The 19,471-nt window shown below is 46.4% G+C and overlaps 1 protein-coding gene across 3 annotated transcripts in view; it reads right to left on the reverse strand.

Moving 5' to 3' along the window:
- Positions 1–19,471, reverse strand: part of LOC119977083 (GRIP and coiled-coil domain-containing protein 2) — a 93,927-nt gene that overhangs the window by 35,641 nt on the left and 38,815 nt on the right. For all 3 annotated transcript variants that reach the window (XM_038817662.1, XM_038817663.1, XM_038817664.1), the window contains exons 13-17: positions 17,363–17,525; positions 15,131–15,231; positions 14,363–14,440; positions 5,723–5,860; positions 3,709–3,830 (exon numbers count right to left, since the gene is read on the reverse strand). In XM_038817662.1, the coding sequence (XP_038673590.1) occupies positions 3,709–3,830; positions 5,723–5,860; positions 14,363–14,440; positions 15,131–15,231; positions 17,363–17,525 (602 nt within the window). The remainder of the gene's footprint in view (positions 1–3,708; positions 3,831–5,722; positions 5,861–14,362; positions 14,441–15,130; positions 15,232–17,362; positions 17,526–19,471) is intronic.

The following is a 19,471-nucleotide window of genomic DNA, read 5'->3' on the forward strand; positions in this document are numbered from 1 at the left end:
TTTCCTTCCTTATCTTTACTGAACACTTTGTATCCTGGACTATTATGCGTCCAGCCTTGACCATTTTTAATTCATGCCCCACTATTGCCACTATGTCATATTCCCACACAGCTATTTGTACTTGTAGCTCCCCAACCTTATTTATTACATGTACCGCGTTTACATACATGCACTCAAAACAAATCTTTGCATCCCTCTTACTTCTTCTCAGTCTGCTCCTTTTTAATGCGGTATTACTTCCTTCTCAGTACTAACAAACACTCTAGCACCGTATCCCGCTTTCCTACTTGTAAATGCTGGTGCCCATCTCCCTGTCAATTTTGTTTAGACACTCCATAACCACACTATTGAGCCTCCCCATGAGGACATTGGTTTCAGTCCTGTTGAGTTGCAATGTTCCATGCCTCCTGCACCATGCCTCAAACCATGCAGCAATTCTTCCTATTTCTACTCACCAGCAGATGACACTGGGAATACTCCAGATATTATTACCAAAGAGGTCCTACTTTTTAAACTTTCTAAAACTCTGACCAGTGGATCTTAATACCTGCTTTCTCTGTGCCATTGATACTAATATTACTGTTTGCTATGGCCATAGAGCCATGTCGTTAAGAGCATCGAGGAACTGGAAAGGACTGGTTCGGTGGGTGGGTGGGTGGGGGGGTGGAGCACCAGGTCTCGCTTTACGCAGATGACCTGCTCTTGTATATTTCAGACCCGTTGGAGGGGATGAGGGAAGTAATGCGAATCCTAGGGGAATTTGGCAATTTTTCGGGGTATAAATTGAACATGGGAAAAGCGAGATGTTCGCGATCCAAGCAAGAGGACAGGAGGAGACTGGGAGAGCTGCTGCTTAGAATGGTAGGAAAGCGCTTTCGGTATCTGGGAATCCAGGTGGCCGGGAGGCACTGCACAAGTTAAACCTTTCCCTGCTGGTAGAAAAAATGGAAGGAGGCTTCAAGAGATGGGACATGCTCCTGCTATCACTGGCAGGGAGGGTACAGACCGTGAAAATGACGGATTTCTGTTCGTCTTTCAGTGCCTCACCATCTTCACCCCAAAGGCCTTTTTCAAGCGGGTGAATAAGGTTATTTCGGGCTTTGTGTCGGCGGGTAAAACCCGCGAGTGAAGAAAGTGTTGCTGGAGCACAGCCGGGGGGAGGGTGGGTTGGCGCTGCCAAACTTCTGCAATTACTACTGGGCAGCTAATACAGCCATGATTAGGAAGTGGGTAATGGGGGAGGGGTCGGCATGGGAGCGGATGGAGGCAGCGTCATGCAACGACACCAGTTTGGGAGCACTGATAACGGCACGTCTTCCGTTCTCGCCGGCCCGATACTCCACAAGTCCGGTGGTGGTGGCGGCTCTGAGAATCTGGGGGCAATGGAGGAGATATAAGAAAGTGGAGGGAGCATCGGTTTGGACCCTGATTTATAATAATCATCTGTTTGTACCGGGTAGGCTAGATGGTGGATTCCGGAGATGGCAAAGGACAGGAATTAGAAGGTTGGGGGATATATTTATAGATGGGAGCTTTCCCAGCTTGAAAGCCTTGGAGGATAAATTTGAATTGCCAGCAGGGAACGGGTTTAGGTATTTGCAGGTGCGAGACTTCCTGAGAAAACAGGCGTCGACCTTTCCGCTGCTGCCACCACGGGGGATACAGGATAGAGTGGTCTCCAGTACCTGGGTGGGAGAGGGGAAGGTCTCAGATATTTACCAGGAGCTTTCGGAGATGGAGGAGCTTAAGGGAAAGTGGGAGGACGAGCTAGGAGGAGAGATAGAGGCAGGTCTATGGGCGGATGCCCTAAGCAGGGTTAATACCTCCTCATCATTTGCCAGGCTTAGCCTGATACAATTTAAGGTAGTCACCGGGCACACATGACAGCCGCTAGGACTACGTTTTTCGGGGTAGAGGATAGATGTGTGAGGTGCGCGGGAAGCCCAGCAAATCATGTCCACATGTTTTGGGCATGCCGAAGCTTAGAGGGTTTTGGAGGGGTTTTGCTAAGGCGATGTCCACGGTGCTAAAAACACGGGTGGTGCTGAGTCTGGAGGTAGTGATCTTTGGAGTGTCGGATGAGCCGGGAGTTCAGGGTGCGAAAGAGGCTGGCATCTTGGCATTTGCCTCCCTGGTAGCCCGGAGACGGATATTGTTAATGCCCCCCCTCCACCCGAGTGTAGGGACTTGGGTTAGTGACATGGCTGAGTTTCTCAGTCTCGAAAAGATAAAGTTCGCCTAAAGAGGATCAATGGTCGGGTTCACCGAGAGGTGGCAGCCAATACATCGACTTTCTCAGGGAAAATTAAAATGTCAGCAGATGCAGTATTCCGGGGGGGGGGGGGGGGGGGGGGGGGGGGGGATTGTTGTTTTATGGTTGGGGTGTGTGAAGATTGGGATGGGATGCAGTGGGAAATGGTTATTACACCATGTTGATGTCATTGTTAATATTATTTTTATAAAGATTTTCCAAATACCTTAATAAAAATGTTTTTAAAAAAAAGATACTGATATTATCACAGTTTCTGGCTCGCTCCCTCCCCATGATGTCCTTTATCCTGGCACCAGAGAGGCGAGACACCAATGATAATGGTTACAGGAACGTTTGTCTGTTGCTTCACTATGGAATCACCTGTAACAACTGTATTTCCACTCATTCCTGTTTCCTCCTGTGCAGTCCCTTCCCCAGTGGTGTCATGGTCTGCGTTGCACTCCTTCAAGGTTCTCTCTCAGCTGTCTCCAAAGTTGAGTACTGGGTTGCGGGTGACACGCACCGAAAGATTCCTGCACCTCCTGCCTCTTCTTACTCTTCAAAATAGCCACTCTTTTACGATCCTAATCTCCTACTGTCCATGGAAGGAGCACCTCCTGGAACGCATGATCCAGGAATCTCTCATTCTCTCATGTGACTTCGGGAGCAAACCGGGACACCCGGTAAAATCGCCCGGGGCCTACAACAATTCCGCCCCCACCGTGTCCCGAATTCTCCGCCCCCCCCCCCCCCCCCCCCCCCCGATATTCGGCAGGGGCGGGAATCGCGCCACGCCGGTCGGCGGGCCCCCGCACCGGTCAGTGGGCCCCCCCGCGGCGATTCTCCGGCCTGTGATGGGCCGAAGTCCCGCCGCTGACAGGCCTCTCCCGCCGGCGTGGTTTAAACCACCTACCTGACCGGCAGGATTGACAGTGCGGGCGGGCTCCGGGCTCCTGGGGGGGGGGGGGGGGGGGGGGCGATCTGACCCCGGTGGCCTGGCACGCGATCGGGGCCCAACAATCGACGGGCGGGCCTATGCCGTGGGGGCACTCTTTTTCTTTCGCCTACGCCATGGCTTTCACCATGGCGGAGGCGGAAGAGACCCCCTACGCCGGTATGACGTCAGCAGCCACTAACGCTCCGGCGCATGCGTGGACTTACGCCGACCGAGGTCCTTTCGGCCCCAGCTGGCGTGGCGCCAAAGGCCATTCACGCCAGCTGGCGGAGTGGGAACCACTCCGGCACGGGCCTAGCCCCTCAATGTGAGGGCTTGGCCCCTAAAGGTGCTCCGCACATTTGGGGCGGCCCGACGCCGGAGTGGTTTACGCCACACCGGCATGCCGGGACCCCCCGCCCCGCCGGGTAGGGGAGGATCCCGGCCCATATTTTACAAATCACAATGATGTAATAGTAATAGAAACTACAGTGAGAACATTTACTGAAGTTCTATAACTCACTTTTCCTGCTGGGTCAACTCATGTTCATTCTGAGCAGCTGATCGGCTCTTCTGTTGTTTTAGGACATTATGAACACGAACTTTGTAACTTTCAAAATCCACAGCAGTTGCATTTTGCTCAGCCTGTTAAGAGCAACATGAAATCACTTATGGAAGAACATGAATTTCAAATAAACTCAACTTCACCATTTCTAAGTAATTTGTATAGCACATCAGAACAAATTCTCAATTCATAACATTCAAACATTCTCCCCTCCAATCAGGATGATTACTGGCGACTTCATTGTTTGTAATGCTGCAAACCTCCTGATCTATTCCCAAAGGCAGTAAACCACCCATAAGAATAAACTTTGCAATATGAGATTCCCAGCAGAGAGCCTCTTTTGACTGGTGCATGGATTGGAGAATTAAGGGCTCTAAATCATGCAAGGGTCCTTCCTGTTGATTTCCATTTTTCTGCCCGTTATTTTTGCTGTTATCATTTTGATCTATGGATGCTTAATGGACATATATCTTTAACACTAACAGAGAAAGTGGTGAACTCAAAAGTTACAAAAGAGTACACTGTGCTGGCCTTCAGACAGTAGAACTCAGACTTTGTGGTACCCAAAGAAGATTGGAGATACTTGGTTCGAGTGGTTGACTGGTAACCAATTAATTGACCAAAAGGCTGTAATCTGCCCGGTAACAGGCGGTGATTGGATCCTGCCCGAGTAGGATGATTTTTTTCAGAGAACCAAGAAAAGAATAGTTGAGTCCTGGATGCTGAGAGGAAAGGACCCGCTCTCTCTTTTTCTCCAGAAATGCTGCGTGGTTGCTTTATTTTTGAAACAGCAGAGACCTGATTGAATCTACTGAAATCCAGGAACATCGAACTGAAAGCCTAAATTGAAGGAAGGTGTGCTCGTAGACCACCATCGGAAACAAAGACTTTTATCCTTTTACTTATTATTTTACACACCTTTTTACTTGTCTGTATATAAATATATGTTATATACAAGGATGGAGTGAGTTTAAGTGGGGGGAGAGGGGGTTAGGAATTAGATAATAGTTAACCTGTTGCATTTGTTGCATATTTAATCATAGTTATTGATATTAATAAAATTAATTGAGTTTAAATTTGCAAACCTGGGCAGCCAAGGGCCAAAGACTTTGGGGTGTTTTTCTAAGAATTATTTATTCATTTCAATTGTGTTGCGACTCTGGGTCAAGTGGGGAACTGCCCACGCACTAGCCAAGGGGGGTCACAGTGTTGTGTGCCGAGAGTCGATGGAAGGAACATTCCTTGACACATGCCGTCATTGAGTAAATTTCTACTTACTAAGGCTTGGGAACAAAGCACTGCAAAATATGCCCCATAACTCAAAATTAAGTAGAAAATACATTCATTTACTTATAAGGAAGGGATATGAAAATGAGCATGTTAAAGTATTCATGCTTAGATGTTGAACACATCTTACCCCACAAAACAGACAAGAGTGAGGTAAAGAAGTGAAAGAGAGGGAAGGAGATGGAAGGAGAGAAATACAACTTACGAACGCGAAAAATGAGAATGAACCAAACAATGTAGATGTAAGTTAAAAGAATGACTAATCAATGCGAACACATAAATATGGCAGCTACCAGCTTAAACCCTTGTATTATCAATGGCACACAGTGAAAGTTAATTTTTCACTGATTAATTTTCCTAAAAAAGCTTTTAAATCTTTTTGTAACTTGTCTTTTCTTTTAAATCTCAATATCCAACTTGAAAACTCACATTATCCTCAGAAAATGAGAATATGTTATAGTTTTCACGTTAGAAAAGACTGGAATAGCAAATAATCTTCTACATCAACTACAGACAACTGAGAGACTGAGTTACAGGATGAAGAGACGCTGCATTTATAGCTCAAATAAAAACAGTAGTTATCTTGATGGTGCCAAGAGACTTCTAAACTTATAGCTCAAATCTACATTAAAGATAATGTTTCAGATCTGTTGAGAGACTTCTCTGGATGTATTCAAGATTGTACCTTAGCGATACTGCACTCTTCCTGAAGAGCTGCCATCTTTTGTGTAAATGCACTCATTGTACGATGATTCTGCTCATTCACTTGACGCAATTGTTCCTGAAACTTGTGGTTTTCAGCAGTTAACTCTGCCACTTGAATCTGCAACATTTAGCAATAAGAGTCTATGGCTTTTCTGCAATAATGGTGTTCTGAATTGCACACGTATAGAGAAACTTCAAAATAAGATACCATTTCCACATTTTTATCAAGTCGCTGTCCTAATTACAAGCCCCTAGTCACCACATTCTGGCGTCTGTTCAAATAAACAGAGGGAGAATTCAGAATGTCCAAATTACCTAACAGCACGTCTTTCGGGACTAGTGGGAGGAAACTGGAACACCTGGAGGAAACCCTTGCAGACACAGGGAAAAAAAGTGCAGACTCCACACAGACAGTGACCCAAGCTGGAATCGAACGTGCGAACCTGCAGCTGTGAAGCAACGGTGCTAACCATTGTACTACCGTGCATCTTTTCACAGTAACTTCATTGCAGTGTGTAAGCCTACTTGTGACAATAAAGATTATATTATACTTACATTGATTTAAAAAAGCAAAAATGCAGAACTAGATTTTGAAAAAAATTGTGTTACTCTAATGGTTAGTGTTGTATTATTGGCCCAAAATGGAGGCAGTTTAGATTTAATTCCTTGTAGTTGAGTTTGCTGATAGCTTCAGGGAGGTGGGTATTTTCCATTTCTTGTTGCCTGCAAGAGGTTTTCAGAGGGTCTTCCTAACTGCTGCAAGAGTTTCGAAACACTGGTTTGTTGACCTCTTTATAAGACAGTTAAAAGTCAGTCAATCACATTGCTATATGGCTAATTCAAATATAGGCTAGATAAGATTAGGATGACAGGTTGACAGGCTTCCTCAAAGAACGAACCCTTGAGACCCCTATCCTTGAAAACCACTGTCTAATTTACAATCTCCCTTGGCTCATTTAGCATGGCCAATCCACCTAACCTTTGGGTTGTGAGGGCGAAACCCACGCAGACACGGGGAGAAATATGCAAACCTGGGACCTCAGCGCCATGATACAGCAGTGCTAACCACTGCGCCACTGTGCTGCCCTTGCACATCCCACTTCTTAAAATCTGCTTTCATCTGCTCCACCAACCAAGCCAGGTTCAGCTTGTGCAACTACGCCAAACTCTGTGCCACCTGGATACCCAAATATCTTAAACTCACCCCCACCACCCTAAACGTCAACTCCCCTAGTCTCCATTCATGCCCTCTATTCTAAATTGGGAACACCTCACTTTTTCCCCACATTCAATTTGTAACGCAAGAACCGGCCAAACTCCCCCAAGATCCCCATGATGCCTTTGATGCTACCCACCGGGTTCAAAATATACAGCAGCAGGTCATCTACATACAATGAGACCCAGTCCCTCGACGCCCTAAGCATCACTGCCAGCGGCTCTAATGCCGAGGCAAAAAGCACCAGGGAGAGCGGGCACTCCTGCCTCATCCCACGATGCAGCTCAATGTACCCCAAACTCACTTGGTTTGTCCGCACACTCGCAACTGTCGCCTGATAGAGCATTCGGACCCAATCTTCAAATCCCTTCCTGAAGCCGAACCGCCCCAGCACCTCCAACAGATATGCCCACTCCACATGATCAAACGCCTTTTCCGCATCCATCGCCACCACTATCTCCACATCCTGCCCCTCCGAAGGTATCATTACATTGAGTAGCCTCCTCACACTTGCCGACAACTGCCTCCCCTTCACAAAACTCTTTTGATCTTCCCCATCATCCCCGGGACACGGTCCTCAAATTGATGTTGGCAAATTGCGATGCCAACATCTTCACCACCAAAAACTTGGCATCCACGTTCAACAGTGATGCTGGGCGGTACGACCCACACTGCTCCGGATCCTCATCCTTTTTTAAAGCCAGGGAGATGGAAGCCTGCAAATAATGTGTGTGTGCGTGCATCTCCTGTCCACCCTCAAAATCTCATCCTCCTGTCTAGCCCTCTCCTCCTGCTCCATTTTCTCCCTTTGCGCCCGGATTGATATAAACTCCCCTTTAACTACCGCCTTGAGTGCCTCCCACAGCATCCCCCATGTAATTTAGCTCCACATAGCCCCGAATGGCTGCGCTCACTCGCTCACACACCTCCTCATCCGCCAGCAACCCGACATTATGCCTCCACTGCGGGCGCTGGGCACCCCTCCGGACCACATGCAAATCCTCCCACTGCGCCGCGTGGTCGGAAACCACAATCGCCGAATACAAGTCGAAATGTGAACTAGCGTTCTTCTTCCTCTCCACTGGTCTGCAGCCTTTAACATAGTTGATCACAGCATCATCCTCAAATGCCTCCCCACTGTCGCCCAGCTGGATGGGCCTGCTCTCCCCGGGGCCCTTCTTATTCATCAAATTATAGCCAGGAAACTACTTGTAATCATTACTGTTCTTCTCAGGAACTGTAACCTTTAGTGTCCCCTAAGGGTCTCTCCTTGGCCCCCTCCTGGGCGCGATTCTCCGACCCCACACCGTGTGGGAGAATCACAGGAGTGCCGGGCGAATCACGCCACGCCGCCCTGGCACCCGCACGCGATTCTCCCACCCCCGCCAAAACGGCGTGTCGCGTTTTGCGACAGCCCGTTCGGAGAATCACCGCTCCAGTCGAGCGCCGATTCTCCGGCCCGGATGGGCCGAGTGGCCTGCCGAATCCGACCCTTCACGCCGGCGCCAACCACACCTGGTCGCTGCCGCCGTGAACAGCGCGCAACTGCTACGTGTGGGGCCTGTGGGGGGCGGAGGGAGGATCGAGCACCAGGGGCGTGCTCAGGAGGGGTCTGGCCCGCGATCTGTACCCACCGATCGTCAGGCCGGCGTCTTGGAAAGACGCACTCTTTTCCCTCTGCCGCCCTGCAAGATCAATCCGCCATGTCTTGCGGGGCAGCGGAGGGGAAGACGGCAACCGCGCATGCGCGGGTTGGCGCCGGCGAACCTGCACATGCGCGGGTGACGTCATTTAGGCACCGCCTGCCGCGTCATTCAGGTCGCGCCGCTTTGACGCAAGCGTCATGGGAGAATAGGGGGCGAGGAGCGGCGCATTCCGGGTTTCAGTCCGGCGTCGGCACTTTGTCTCCCTTTGGGAGAATTTCGCCCCCTATATCTCATCTACATTCTGCTCCTCGACATCATCATCCAAAGGTCCACTATGCTGTGGCAAGTCTTAGAGAGCCCTGCCTGAGCAGTCCAAACATCAGAAACTCATCTTCAGGAGGCCTATCATCTGCGCTTTCAGGTGCTCAAACAGGGACGTGGTGGAGGCATGTGGAGCTTTGTACTTCTCATCAGCAGCACTAGATGGATGGAGCATTGGCATTATCAGCCATGTCTTCCAGCAGTATCACTCTAAGGAGACAGCCCTTCAAATCGCTGAGGTCCTTCAAAAGACCTGTGGCACCTATCAGTGCTCCCTGGGTACCTAGCACAAACATATAGGATTTTCCTCCTGTGATCACAAATAGCTGAACATTTAACAAGTGAAGTCCTTTTCGATTGAAGAATCTAAGACTGATGCCAGGGAACTCTGCGGTCCGCATTCTGGTGAACAAATCAATTTGACGCATTTATTGGCATTTCTTTAGCAGGGTTTCCTCCATCTTCAAGCCAGCAGGACAGGGCAAAGTCCTTGCACCGGCCTCTGTCTAGACTTGGCACCTCAGCCTACCCATTTGAGGGGAAGGACATCTTGAAGGACCACAGATGGGTGTTCCTCCCATGCATACAAGGCTGCATATGCAGACATTGCACCTTGACCTGGGTGATAACAGCCATGTGCGAGAATCCTCCATCAGGCAATTGTCAGCTTGCCTCTATAACCGCAGACACTCTGTAGAGAGAATACAGCCTTGGCACAATGGAAATATTTTCTGCATTATCCCTAGTTAGCCATGACCATTTAGCTGACAAATGGATGTTTGGACTGTGTATCTTGCTGTTGCCCAGCAGATGTGACCTTTGAATGAATTCACTTCCACCCCTTCCTGCCTCTATCAGGCACATATGGCCAATAACACCGACTCAAATCCAGCTCCAAACCTTAATGCATTCTTGCAGGAATTCGGCCCATGAGTAATGCTCCTTCAATACATTTGAACCTCAAGATCAGTACTCAGCTTCGTTCTCAATGGCATGAGCAAATTAACAGGGTTAAGTGCCCAATTATTTTCTTTTCCAATTAAGGGGCAATTTAGTGTGGCCAACCCACCTAACCTGCATATCTTTGGGTTGTGGGGATGAAACCCACGCAGACATGAGGAGAATGTGCAAACTGCACACAGACAGTGACCCAGGGCCGGGATCAAACCCGCGTCCTCAGCGCCGTAGGAAGCAGCGCTAACCACCGTGCTGCCCTATAATTAACAGGGTTGCCTTCATCGGCCCAACAAAAGGAGTCATTAACTCCTCCCACCTGCTTTGAGACCCCTCCCATATCATTTCTTTCTGAATCTTCCTTTTTAAAAGGGCCAATTTAGTGTGGCTAATCCACCTATCCTGCACATCTTTGGGTTGTGGAGGTGAGACCCACATAAACATAGGGAGAACGTGCAAACTCCATACAGAGTGTCTCCCTCTCCCTCTCCCCCCCCCCCCCCCCCCCCCCACTCAAAAGGGACCAGTGAGCATGGCCGGAACCTGTCTATCCTCAGGTCCAATACCATATTCCAACCAATCCTCCCCAGTGGTCAGTATCCAGGTCATGTATAGCTGTCAAATTCTTCCTCACAAACCCAGCGTGGTCTCAGTTTGGAGCATATACGCTAATCAACACCACTAACATCTCCTCCAAGGCACCAGTCACTATCACGTCCCTGTCCCCTGGTCCGTCCCCACCTTCTCCATCTGAAACCTCACCTGTTTACCCACCAATATCGCCAACCCCCGTGCCCTACTATCAAAGCCAGAATGGAACACCTGACTCACCCAATCCTTCCTCAGCCTCATCTGGTCCCTTACCCTCAAGATGGGTCTCCTCCAACAGCACCACGTCCATTCTCAGGCCATTTAAATGCAAGAAAACCCTTCACCAGTCCCCCCAACCCTTGCATGTTCCACGCCACCACTCTGACTGGGGGTCTCTCGCCCCCACCCTTCCTACCCTCCATGACCATCCTTCCAGGCTAGGACCCAGCCCCCACTCTAGTCACCGTCACCCCCTCTCCCCAACAACTCTTTAAAATAACTCGAAAACAAAACCACACCTACCCCAACGTTCCCCTCACCCCTCCAAACTTCCTGTACCCTACTTCCTAACAAAACCCCCACCAACCTCGAGTCCCAAACCACACCGACCCAAACCCCCATTACATCAAAAACAGAGTTAACCATAACACCTGTGCAAGAAAAAAAAAACCAAAAGAGAAACAAAGTAAAACCAAGTCGAAATCTGTCAAAAGTCAAAATTAAATCCGATCCCAGGCCTTCAACCTTCACAAACAACCCCCCCCCCCCCCCCCCCCCCCCCCCGTCGTCTCCAAATAATAGTCTCTGCCATTGTGAGTGACCCACAGTTTCGCTAGGTAGACCACAACCAACTGCATGATGCGCTTGTACAGCGACGCCTTGGCCCACCCGCCTCTTTGCCAGCTCCACCATCAAGTCCTGGTACATGCGTAACCCTTGCTTTCCCACGCCACCTCACGCTTCTGCTTTTCCCATCTCAGCACTTTCTCCTTTATCTGCAAATTATGGAAACAGGTGATCTCCATGATCGGTGGTTCGTTTGCCCATGGTTTCAGCTGGAGCAACCGGTGGGCCCTGTCCAATTCGTACTGGGAAGGGCCCTCCCCCATCAATTTCGCCAGCATGTCGGCGAAGTATTCTGTAGGCCCTAGCCTTCCACCCCTTCAGGCACACCCAAAATCTTCAGGTTGTGTCTTCGCGACCCATTCTCCAGAGCTTCCACCTTGGCTCTCAGCCATCTGTCAATCTATGACACTCTCCGCAGCTCCACATCCATCGAGGTGGGCTGGTCACTATGCCCAGACAAGGGCTCATCATCCTTTTTATTTTCTCCCCCTACTCCTGCACCGCACAAGTTCTCACAACTCCTCTCTCACTGGGGGAAGAGTCTCACCCACCCATGCCTTAAGCAAAGCCATTATCACTGTCTGATGCTTTTCAAAATGCTTTGAAAACAACCGTTCGAACTCTCCAGCCATTACCTCCATCATCTTCGCCAATGTGATGGGCGCGGCCCCACCCAACAGGCTCTCTCCCACTATCATTCATATTACTGCCCCCCTCACCATGCTTGGCGGCGGACTTTCGCTCACTGCCTTCTTCCCTGGACTCTTCTTTCCGGTTTTTGACATTCTATAAATGCCCCAAATCTTCCCACAGATTCTCACTGACAAATCTTCCCCAAAAACTAGGCTTAGAGGGCAGAAAATACTAACATGCAATCTCCATTTACATGCTTCAAATGGCGACCTCATTATTACTTACATTGACATTCCTGCTTTCTGCCTGTTCCCTTCAATGCTAATGTCCCCATGCCCCTTATGAATCTGACCCCTCCGGTACTCGAGGCCAACTGCAGCCTTGCCTTCAAAGAACTCCCCCATGAGACCATCCACTACTCCCATGAGACTCGAATTTCCACCATACCGGATCCAACTGCCTCCCCTGCATGTGACTGCGATCTGCGTTCCAATACCATGCTTCCAATCCACAGGAGGAGAAAATGATGGCCCATGCTCTTTACACTTTTTCTAAGACTGTAACTGCCCAGAGAAGCCTTTCCCCACCAAAGACTAGGACAAAGACATGCATGCAATGCTGAGCCCTCTAACATGCCTCAACAGTCTGGCTTAATTCCCCTGCCAGTCTCTCTCTCTTCCCACTGGGCATTTTCCCACCACTCCTGCTCCCATCCCCCACTACCCCGTTCCTATTGCTGCCTCTGTCTCTGCCTTCTCCTCTGGTCCTTCGTCCCCCTTGGTCTGCTTCTGTCCCATCCCCGCCCTGCTGGTCATGCCTCCTGTACACAGCCTTGCCGCAGCTTGTGCTACTCGCACCAGATGTGAAAGAATTAATGGTTAACAGCAAGGCGAAAGCAGCTTCCACTGACCTCAAAAGTCTTACTTTGGAGAGGGAATTTGTTCCCATGAGGTGGCCGCTTAATGACCATTCTAAACATACTAATGCATGCAAATGGAGCTCTTGACATTCGTCGTCAGGAACTTGAACTTTAACCCACCTTTAAAGCAGGAAGAAAAAAATTCTGACAGCTTATCCTGCTGTCAGTAAACTGAACTTTTTATCGCCATGCCAACTTAATGCCGCTATCCGCCATAATTACTACTGCTAGCAAAAGTGGCAGATTCTGCCCAACATTCAGTAAAGTTCTGCTGTCAGCTCGGCTTCTTTAGGAACTCCAAAATAACTCCCTCCCATAGTTCTACGCTGATTCCCTTTGAACACACTGCACCTATATAGGTGTTCATTGTTTATTTTATCCGATGCCTTGAATACTTTTCCTACATCAGATCTTGGGCTCCTTGATCTGTGGTTTTTCGGATCCTCACTTTTGTGTTATTTTATACAAGAAAAATTCTGCAGACACACTAACAAGGTAAGGCCCATTATCTAATAATAATAATCGCTTATTATCACAAGGCTTCAATGAAGTTACTGTGAAAAGCCCCTAGTCACCACATTCCGACACCTGTTCGGGGAGGCCGGTACGGTAATTGAACCCGTGGTGCTGGCATTGTTCTGCATTATGTTATGGGCTAGGGTTTAGAGAACCCCAAAGGGTATCATGGAGTTTGCCTAACCCACAACTTTTAATAGATTGTGGTATGGGGAGCACACGGCCCACTCTACAGGTGTGGTACAGCAGAAATGGAAAAGTATTTTTTAAAGCAAAACAACGTTTATTCTATGAACTCAATTTAATCTTTTAAAACATACAATGAACATCTTAGCAACCATCAATTCAAATAAAACCCCCAAAGAATACAACACTAAGTAATCCTCAAACTGTCCTTTTAACAGCCAAAAGACTTTAAAAAAAAACCTTTAAACAGAAGCACATAAGGTTAAAGTCACTACTGAGAGCAGTTATTAGTTTTAAATCACCAAAGGATCAATTTACAGTCTTTAGATTAGAGAGAGACTCATACACATTCTGGCTGTGACTGCAGCTATCCAGCTCAGAAAACGAAACTAAAGCACACCCTGCAGCAAACAGCCTAAAATGAAAGTAAAAAGCTGACAGACAGCCCAACTCCCCCCACACTCTGACATCACTGATAAACACTCATTTCTTAAAGGTACATTTCTTAAACACTAATTTCTTAAAGGTACTCTCACATGACAATTACAAGCCAGCTGTTTAGCCCACTGTGCTAAACCAGCCCCATGACATGTAAAGGAAAACACTGTACAAATCTCAGCGCTACAAAAGTCACTTCCACTTCCCGAATCCGACGTATGGGACAGGAAGGTCAAATATTCCACAAAAGTAGAAAAAGTTGAACAAGGCCAAACTAATTGCTGTTCATAACAACTATTTTGAAAGGGTTCAATTCCAAGAATTTAGTTGAAAATTTTCAGATTAAAAAGGTACCTTGTAATTTTCCACTTGCTGCTGGCTTGCTTCCAGTTCACCTTTAAAAGAAGCTTGTAGAGCCGATTGTTCTCCTTCCTAAAACCATAATACCGTGTCAGTTATATAGATGTTTGTCAAATTACATGAGTCAAATTTAAAGGATAAACTCCTTTTGATGATGAGATGTAATTAAAATCTGTATAATGTGTAAGATTGCCTTTCGTATTCTACATTATTTAGTTTATACCAATATCCACTCCTCCCCACAATCTGCCCAAATTTTGCATTTTTAAAACATTTTTTTAAACACATATGCAGGGAAATGGTTTATACGTAAAACATGGTCAACTTTAGACGTCTATTATCTTGGAATTATGGTTAAATTGAATGTGAAATACTAATTTTTTGCTTTAGTTTTTCTGTGGTTGTGCCCAGTGTTTCACCTAATTGGGTATTCCTTTGTGTATTTCTTATAACCCCACTCCCCAAAGCCGCAAACTGCTTTTGCTTTCTTATAAACACCCACATTTAAGAATAAAGAAAACTTGTCATATATGTAAGAGCTTCCTGCAGAACTGTAGATATTCCAAATCTCAGCAACCATCCTATTGCAATTAGATCCCATTGCACAGATATAAATCACTTTCTGAAATGTGACCGCTTGGAAACTAAGATGCTATTTCTATATTGTACTTAACTATGAATAAATTTACAAGCAGTAAATTTCTGTAGTCAAAATATATTTTCGGTGATTAAGAGTGTGTTGGACCTATTCATGTTACTCACTGCTCTTTTTGAATCTGCAAGTTCCTTTTTTGTTTTCACTAGGATCTGTTTCATCTTGGTATTTTTCTCTTTGTGCTCCTCCAAGGTTGCCTGAAGAGATTCTGCAATATAACCATATAATCATACTTCTCTTACAGGGATCATATTGTGTCATCTGTTGAAAAGATTAACGTAGATCCTAAACAGGGCAATAGCTTATTTAATATAATCTGTCATGGGAATGTCACTTTAAGAAATGTTCGTCTTCTCAAGTGGCTGCAGTTGTGCCAGTGGAGCTGGGCTCTGGCTCTGCTTTTTACTTTTGTTTTGAGCTGGAAGCTGTTTTTGACTCCGAGTTTTAGTTTCTTTTTAAGTTGAGAGAGCTGCATTCAAACCAAGGAGGTGCATTTTGGTCTCTCTCTCTGCATGTTAAAGAATGTCTCCAGATTGCTTGATGATTCAAAGAAATACGTGTTTCTGTAAGGAATGCAAACCTACTGTCTTTGTTAAAAAGGGTCTTTGGCTTATGGATGTTGTTAGGAAAGTTATTAAGGGTTACCTATAGAGTATTGTATCTGTGTGGAGTATCAGTGTTGGTAGTTGAGAAGCTGTTTACTGTCGTGTTTATAAAATGTTAACTGGATTCATAGAATAAACATTATGGGGCTTGTTTAGCACAGTGGGCTAAACAGCTGGCTTGTAATGGAGAACAAGGCAGCAGCGTGGGTTCAATTCCCGTACCAGTCTCCCCGAACATGTGCTGGAATGTGGTGACTAGGGGCTTTTCACAGTAACTTCATTGAAGCCTACTTGTGACAATAAGCGATTATTATTGTTTTGTTTTTTTAGTTCTCTGTTGCATCACACCTGTAAAGTGGACGCTTGTGCTCCCCATAACCAAAATCTATTAAAAGTTTTGGGTCAGGTGAACTCCATGATATACTTTGGTGTTCACTAAACCCTGGCACATAATAAATCTTAAGTAATGATTTCTAGCAAACAGCGTTTTTGGAAGAAACATCAGAAATATTGTCAAGCTCCATGCACATTGCATATTTAGCCCTTTCCTAAAAACAAAATAAAATATTAGACTTTGCATAAAAATAAATTCATAACAAGTATAAAACTAAACGTTGAAGAAAAGTTCAGATTCACTACTCAAGGAGAGATCTGTTTGTGAAGCACCACTTGTAGTGGCACTACGCAGACTATGTTGATTCCCTGGGGAATCTGCAGCTCGCGTACCTGCCACCAGTTTTCCTTTATTTGACTTTGTCACTCAGTTTGCACTATTGCCAAAGACTAATTTCACCCATGCGTTTTTCCTAATTTTATATGGACTTGCTGTTTAGAGCATAGAAAATATCACAAGCTCAGAGGGGAAGTGAAAAATTAAGTAAAAGCAGCAAAGAGAGTATGTGCAGAGATTGACAGTCAACAGAAAACCATTCCAAAGCCTTCCATACACATATAATAAAATTGTACTTAAAGGAGTATGGCTGATTTCGGACTACAAATGGGATTTACCCATGGATGTAGATGCCATAGTTGAGGTACAAAATGTGCACTTTACCAAAGAAGGTGCTGCTGCTAAAGTCAGTGTGAAAATGGGAGGCAGTTAAGACATTCGATGGGCTAAATATTGATAAAAAGGAGGTATTAGAATGACCGCTGGTACCTAACGTTGTTAAGCCACCAGGACTGGATCAGATGTATGAGGCAAGTAGGGTGAAAATTGCACAGGCACAGGTCATAATTTTTCAATTCTGTTTAGATACAGGGGTGGTGCCAGAGGACTAGAGAATTTCAAAAGTTACACCTCTGTTCAAAAAAAAGATGAAAGGATAAATCCCAAAAATACAGGCCAGTTAGTTTAACCTCGATAGTGAGAAAGCTTTTAGAAACAATAATCGGAGATAAAACAAACAGTCCCATGGACAAAATGTGAAACAATTAAGGAAAGCTGATACAGATTTGTTGAACATAAATCACGTTTAACGAATTTGATTATATTTTTCAATTAGATAAGAGAGTGTTGACGAGGGTCATTGAGGATTCACGTCATTGCGGGCCACAGCCTAGGAACAGCCTGTGAATTGTTGAAGACATTTAGGTATTCTAATGCTCCATTATGATATACAAGTGGAAACCAGGAAAGTGTGTGAATGTAGCATGTTGTTCAAAGTTTCTTTTTTGACTTAATGTTTAATCAGTAAAAGAAAATGTTCAAAGTACTCAAACTACTGAACTTACTTATTTCACATTCCATGGTTTCTAGTTTCTGTTTGCATGATGTCATTTCTTCTACTACTTTGACAATCCGGTTGTCTCGATCAGTAATTTTCTGATTCAATTCTTTCACAAAACGCTCATAGTCTGCAATTTCCATGTCCATTAAAGTGCTTTTTTGAGCATCCTAGTAACACATTTGAAACAAAGAAAAGTACAGCACAGGAACAGTAAGTGTTTGATTGGAACATTCAGAATATCAGCTTTTGAATGGCATTTTTAGATTTCAAATCGTGTGTATTGCATGAATAGAGATGTATTGATGGATTTATTTCACAAATATGAAATTGAGCCCCATTAAGGAGTTTCAGCAAACAATCTAGATCGAGCTTTCAGTGCAGCCTATGGAGCACCAGAGGTACCAATTGGTGGATGAAATATTAAACGGAATCGTGGGTTTGAGGGGGGGGGGGGGGAAAAGAGAGAGAGAGAGATAGATAGTGTATGCAGGAGGCGGAGGGAAGTGGGGCTGGCCATGGTGACGAATCTGTATTTGGAGGAAGGGTTCGCCAGTCTGGAGGAACTAAAGGAAATGGTAGAGCTGCTGAGTGGGAGTGAGTACAGGTATCTGCAGGTTAGGGACTTTGCGCGAAAGGTGGTGGAGGGGGTTCCCCAGGTTGCAGGGATATACCCTGCTGGAGCAACTGCTGCTTCCGGATATGGAAGGGGAGGGAAGAATTGGGGACATATACAAGTGGCTGGGGGAGCAGGGAGGTGAGCGGGTGGTGAAGATCAAGGAGAAATGGGAAGAGGAGTTGGAAGGGGAGATCAATTGGAGAGTATGGACTGAGGCACTGCGAAGGGTAAACGGGACCTCCTCTTGTACAAAGATGAGCCTGATACAGTTTAAGGTGGTGCACAGGGTGCATATGACTCAGGCAAGAATTTTTTTCATATAATTTACAGTGCAGAAGAGGCCATTCGGCCCATTGAGACTGCACTGGCTCTTGGAAAGAGCACTCTACCCAAGCCCATACCTCCACCCTATCCCCATAACCCAGAAACCCCACCGAACACTAAGGGACAATTTGGACCCCGAGGGCAATTTATCATGGCCAATCCACCTAACCTGCACATCTTTGGACTGTGGGAGGAAACCGGAGCACCCGGAGGAAACCCACACAGACACGGGGAGAACGTGCAGACTCCACATAGACAGCGACCCAGTGGGGAATCGAACCTGGGACCCTGTGAGGCATTTGTGCTATCCACAATGCTACCGTGCTGCCCTAAATGAGTGGGTTCTTTCAGGGCGTGGCATATGAGTGTGAGAGGTGTGGACGGGAGCCAGCGAATCACGTGGACATGTTTTGGAGTTGCGAAAAATTGGTAAGATACTGGGTAGGTGTGTTCGCGGTCTTAGCCAGGGTAGTGGAGGAGGAAGGCCGATGTCGTGGCCTTCACCTCTCTAATTGCACGGCTGTGAATTTTGCATCACCACCGGGGGTAGCAGCATGATTGGGTGACCTGAATTACTTCCTGCAGTTGGAGAACATAAAGTACGAGTTAAAGGGGCTCAGCATGGGGGTCTGAGAAAAGGTATGGGATGTTTGTGACCGTGTTTGAGGAGCTGTTTGTCGCCGGGTCGGGGGGAGGGCGAGAGATGAGAGTGAAGAAGGGGAAAAATCTGTACAGACTGTATAGTTGATTGTTGGGAAGTGTTTATGTGCTGTAACCTGCTTTGATACATGTTTATGATAAAATACATTTAAAAAAAAAGAAATATTAAACTGAAGTGCCACTTGCCTGTTTAAGTAGACTTAAAAGGTTCCCAAAATACAATTTGAAGAGGAGCAGGTGGGCACCCATTATCCGATCAACACACCATTTAACCAATAGCACCCAAAAGGACAGATTAATCTTGGCTGTGGCTCAGCTGGCAGCATGCTTGCATCTGAGTCAGACAGTTCTGAGCTGAAGTCTCACTCCAGGAATTCAACACAAACGATCAATGGTATGGTAACAGCTCAGTCCAAGATCGCAACAAACTGCAGACTGTGGTGAACTCAGCCCAACGCATAACATAAGCTTGCCTCCCCCACATTGATTCTGTATACACCTCCCACTGCCTCA

Source organism: Scyliorhinus canicula, chromosome 14, assembly GCF_902713615.1.
Source record: "Scyliorhinus canicula chromosome 14, sScyCan1.1, whole genome shotgun sequence".
In the NCBI taxonomy this organism is placed as follows: Eukaryota; Metazoa; Chordata; class Chondrichthyes; order Carcharhiniformes; family Scyliorhinidae; genus Scyliorhinus; species Scyliorhinus canicula.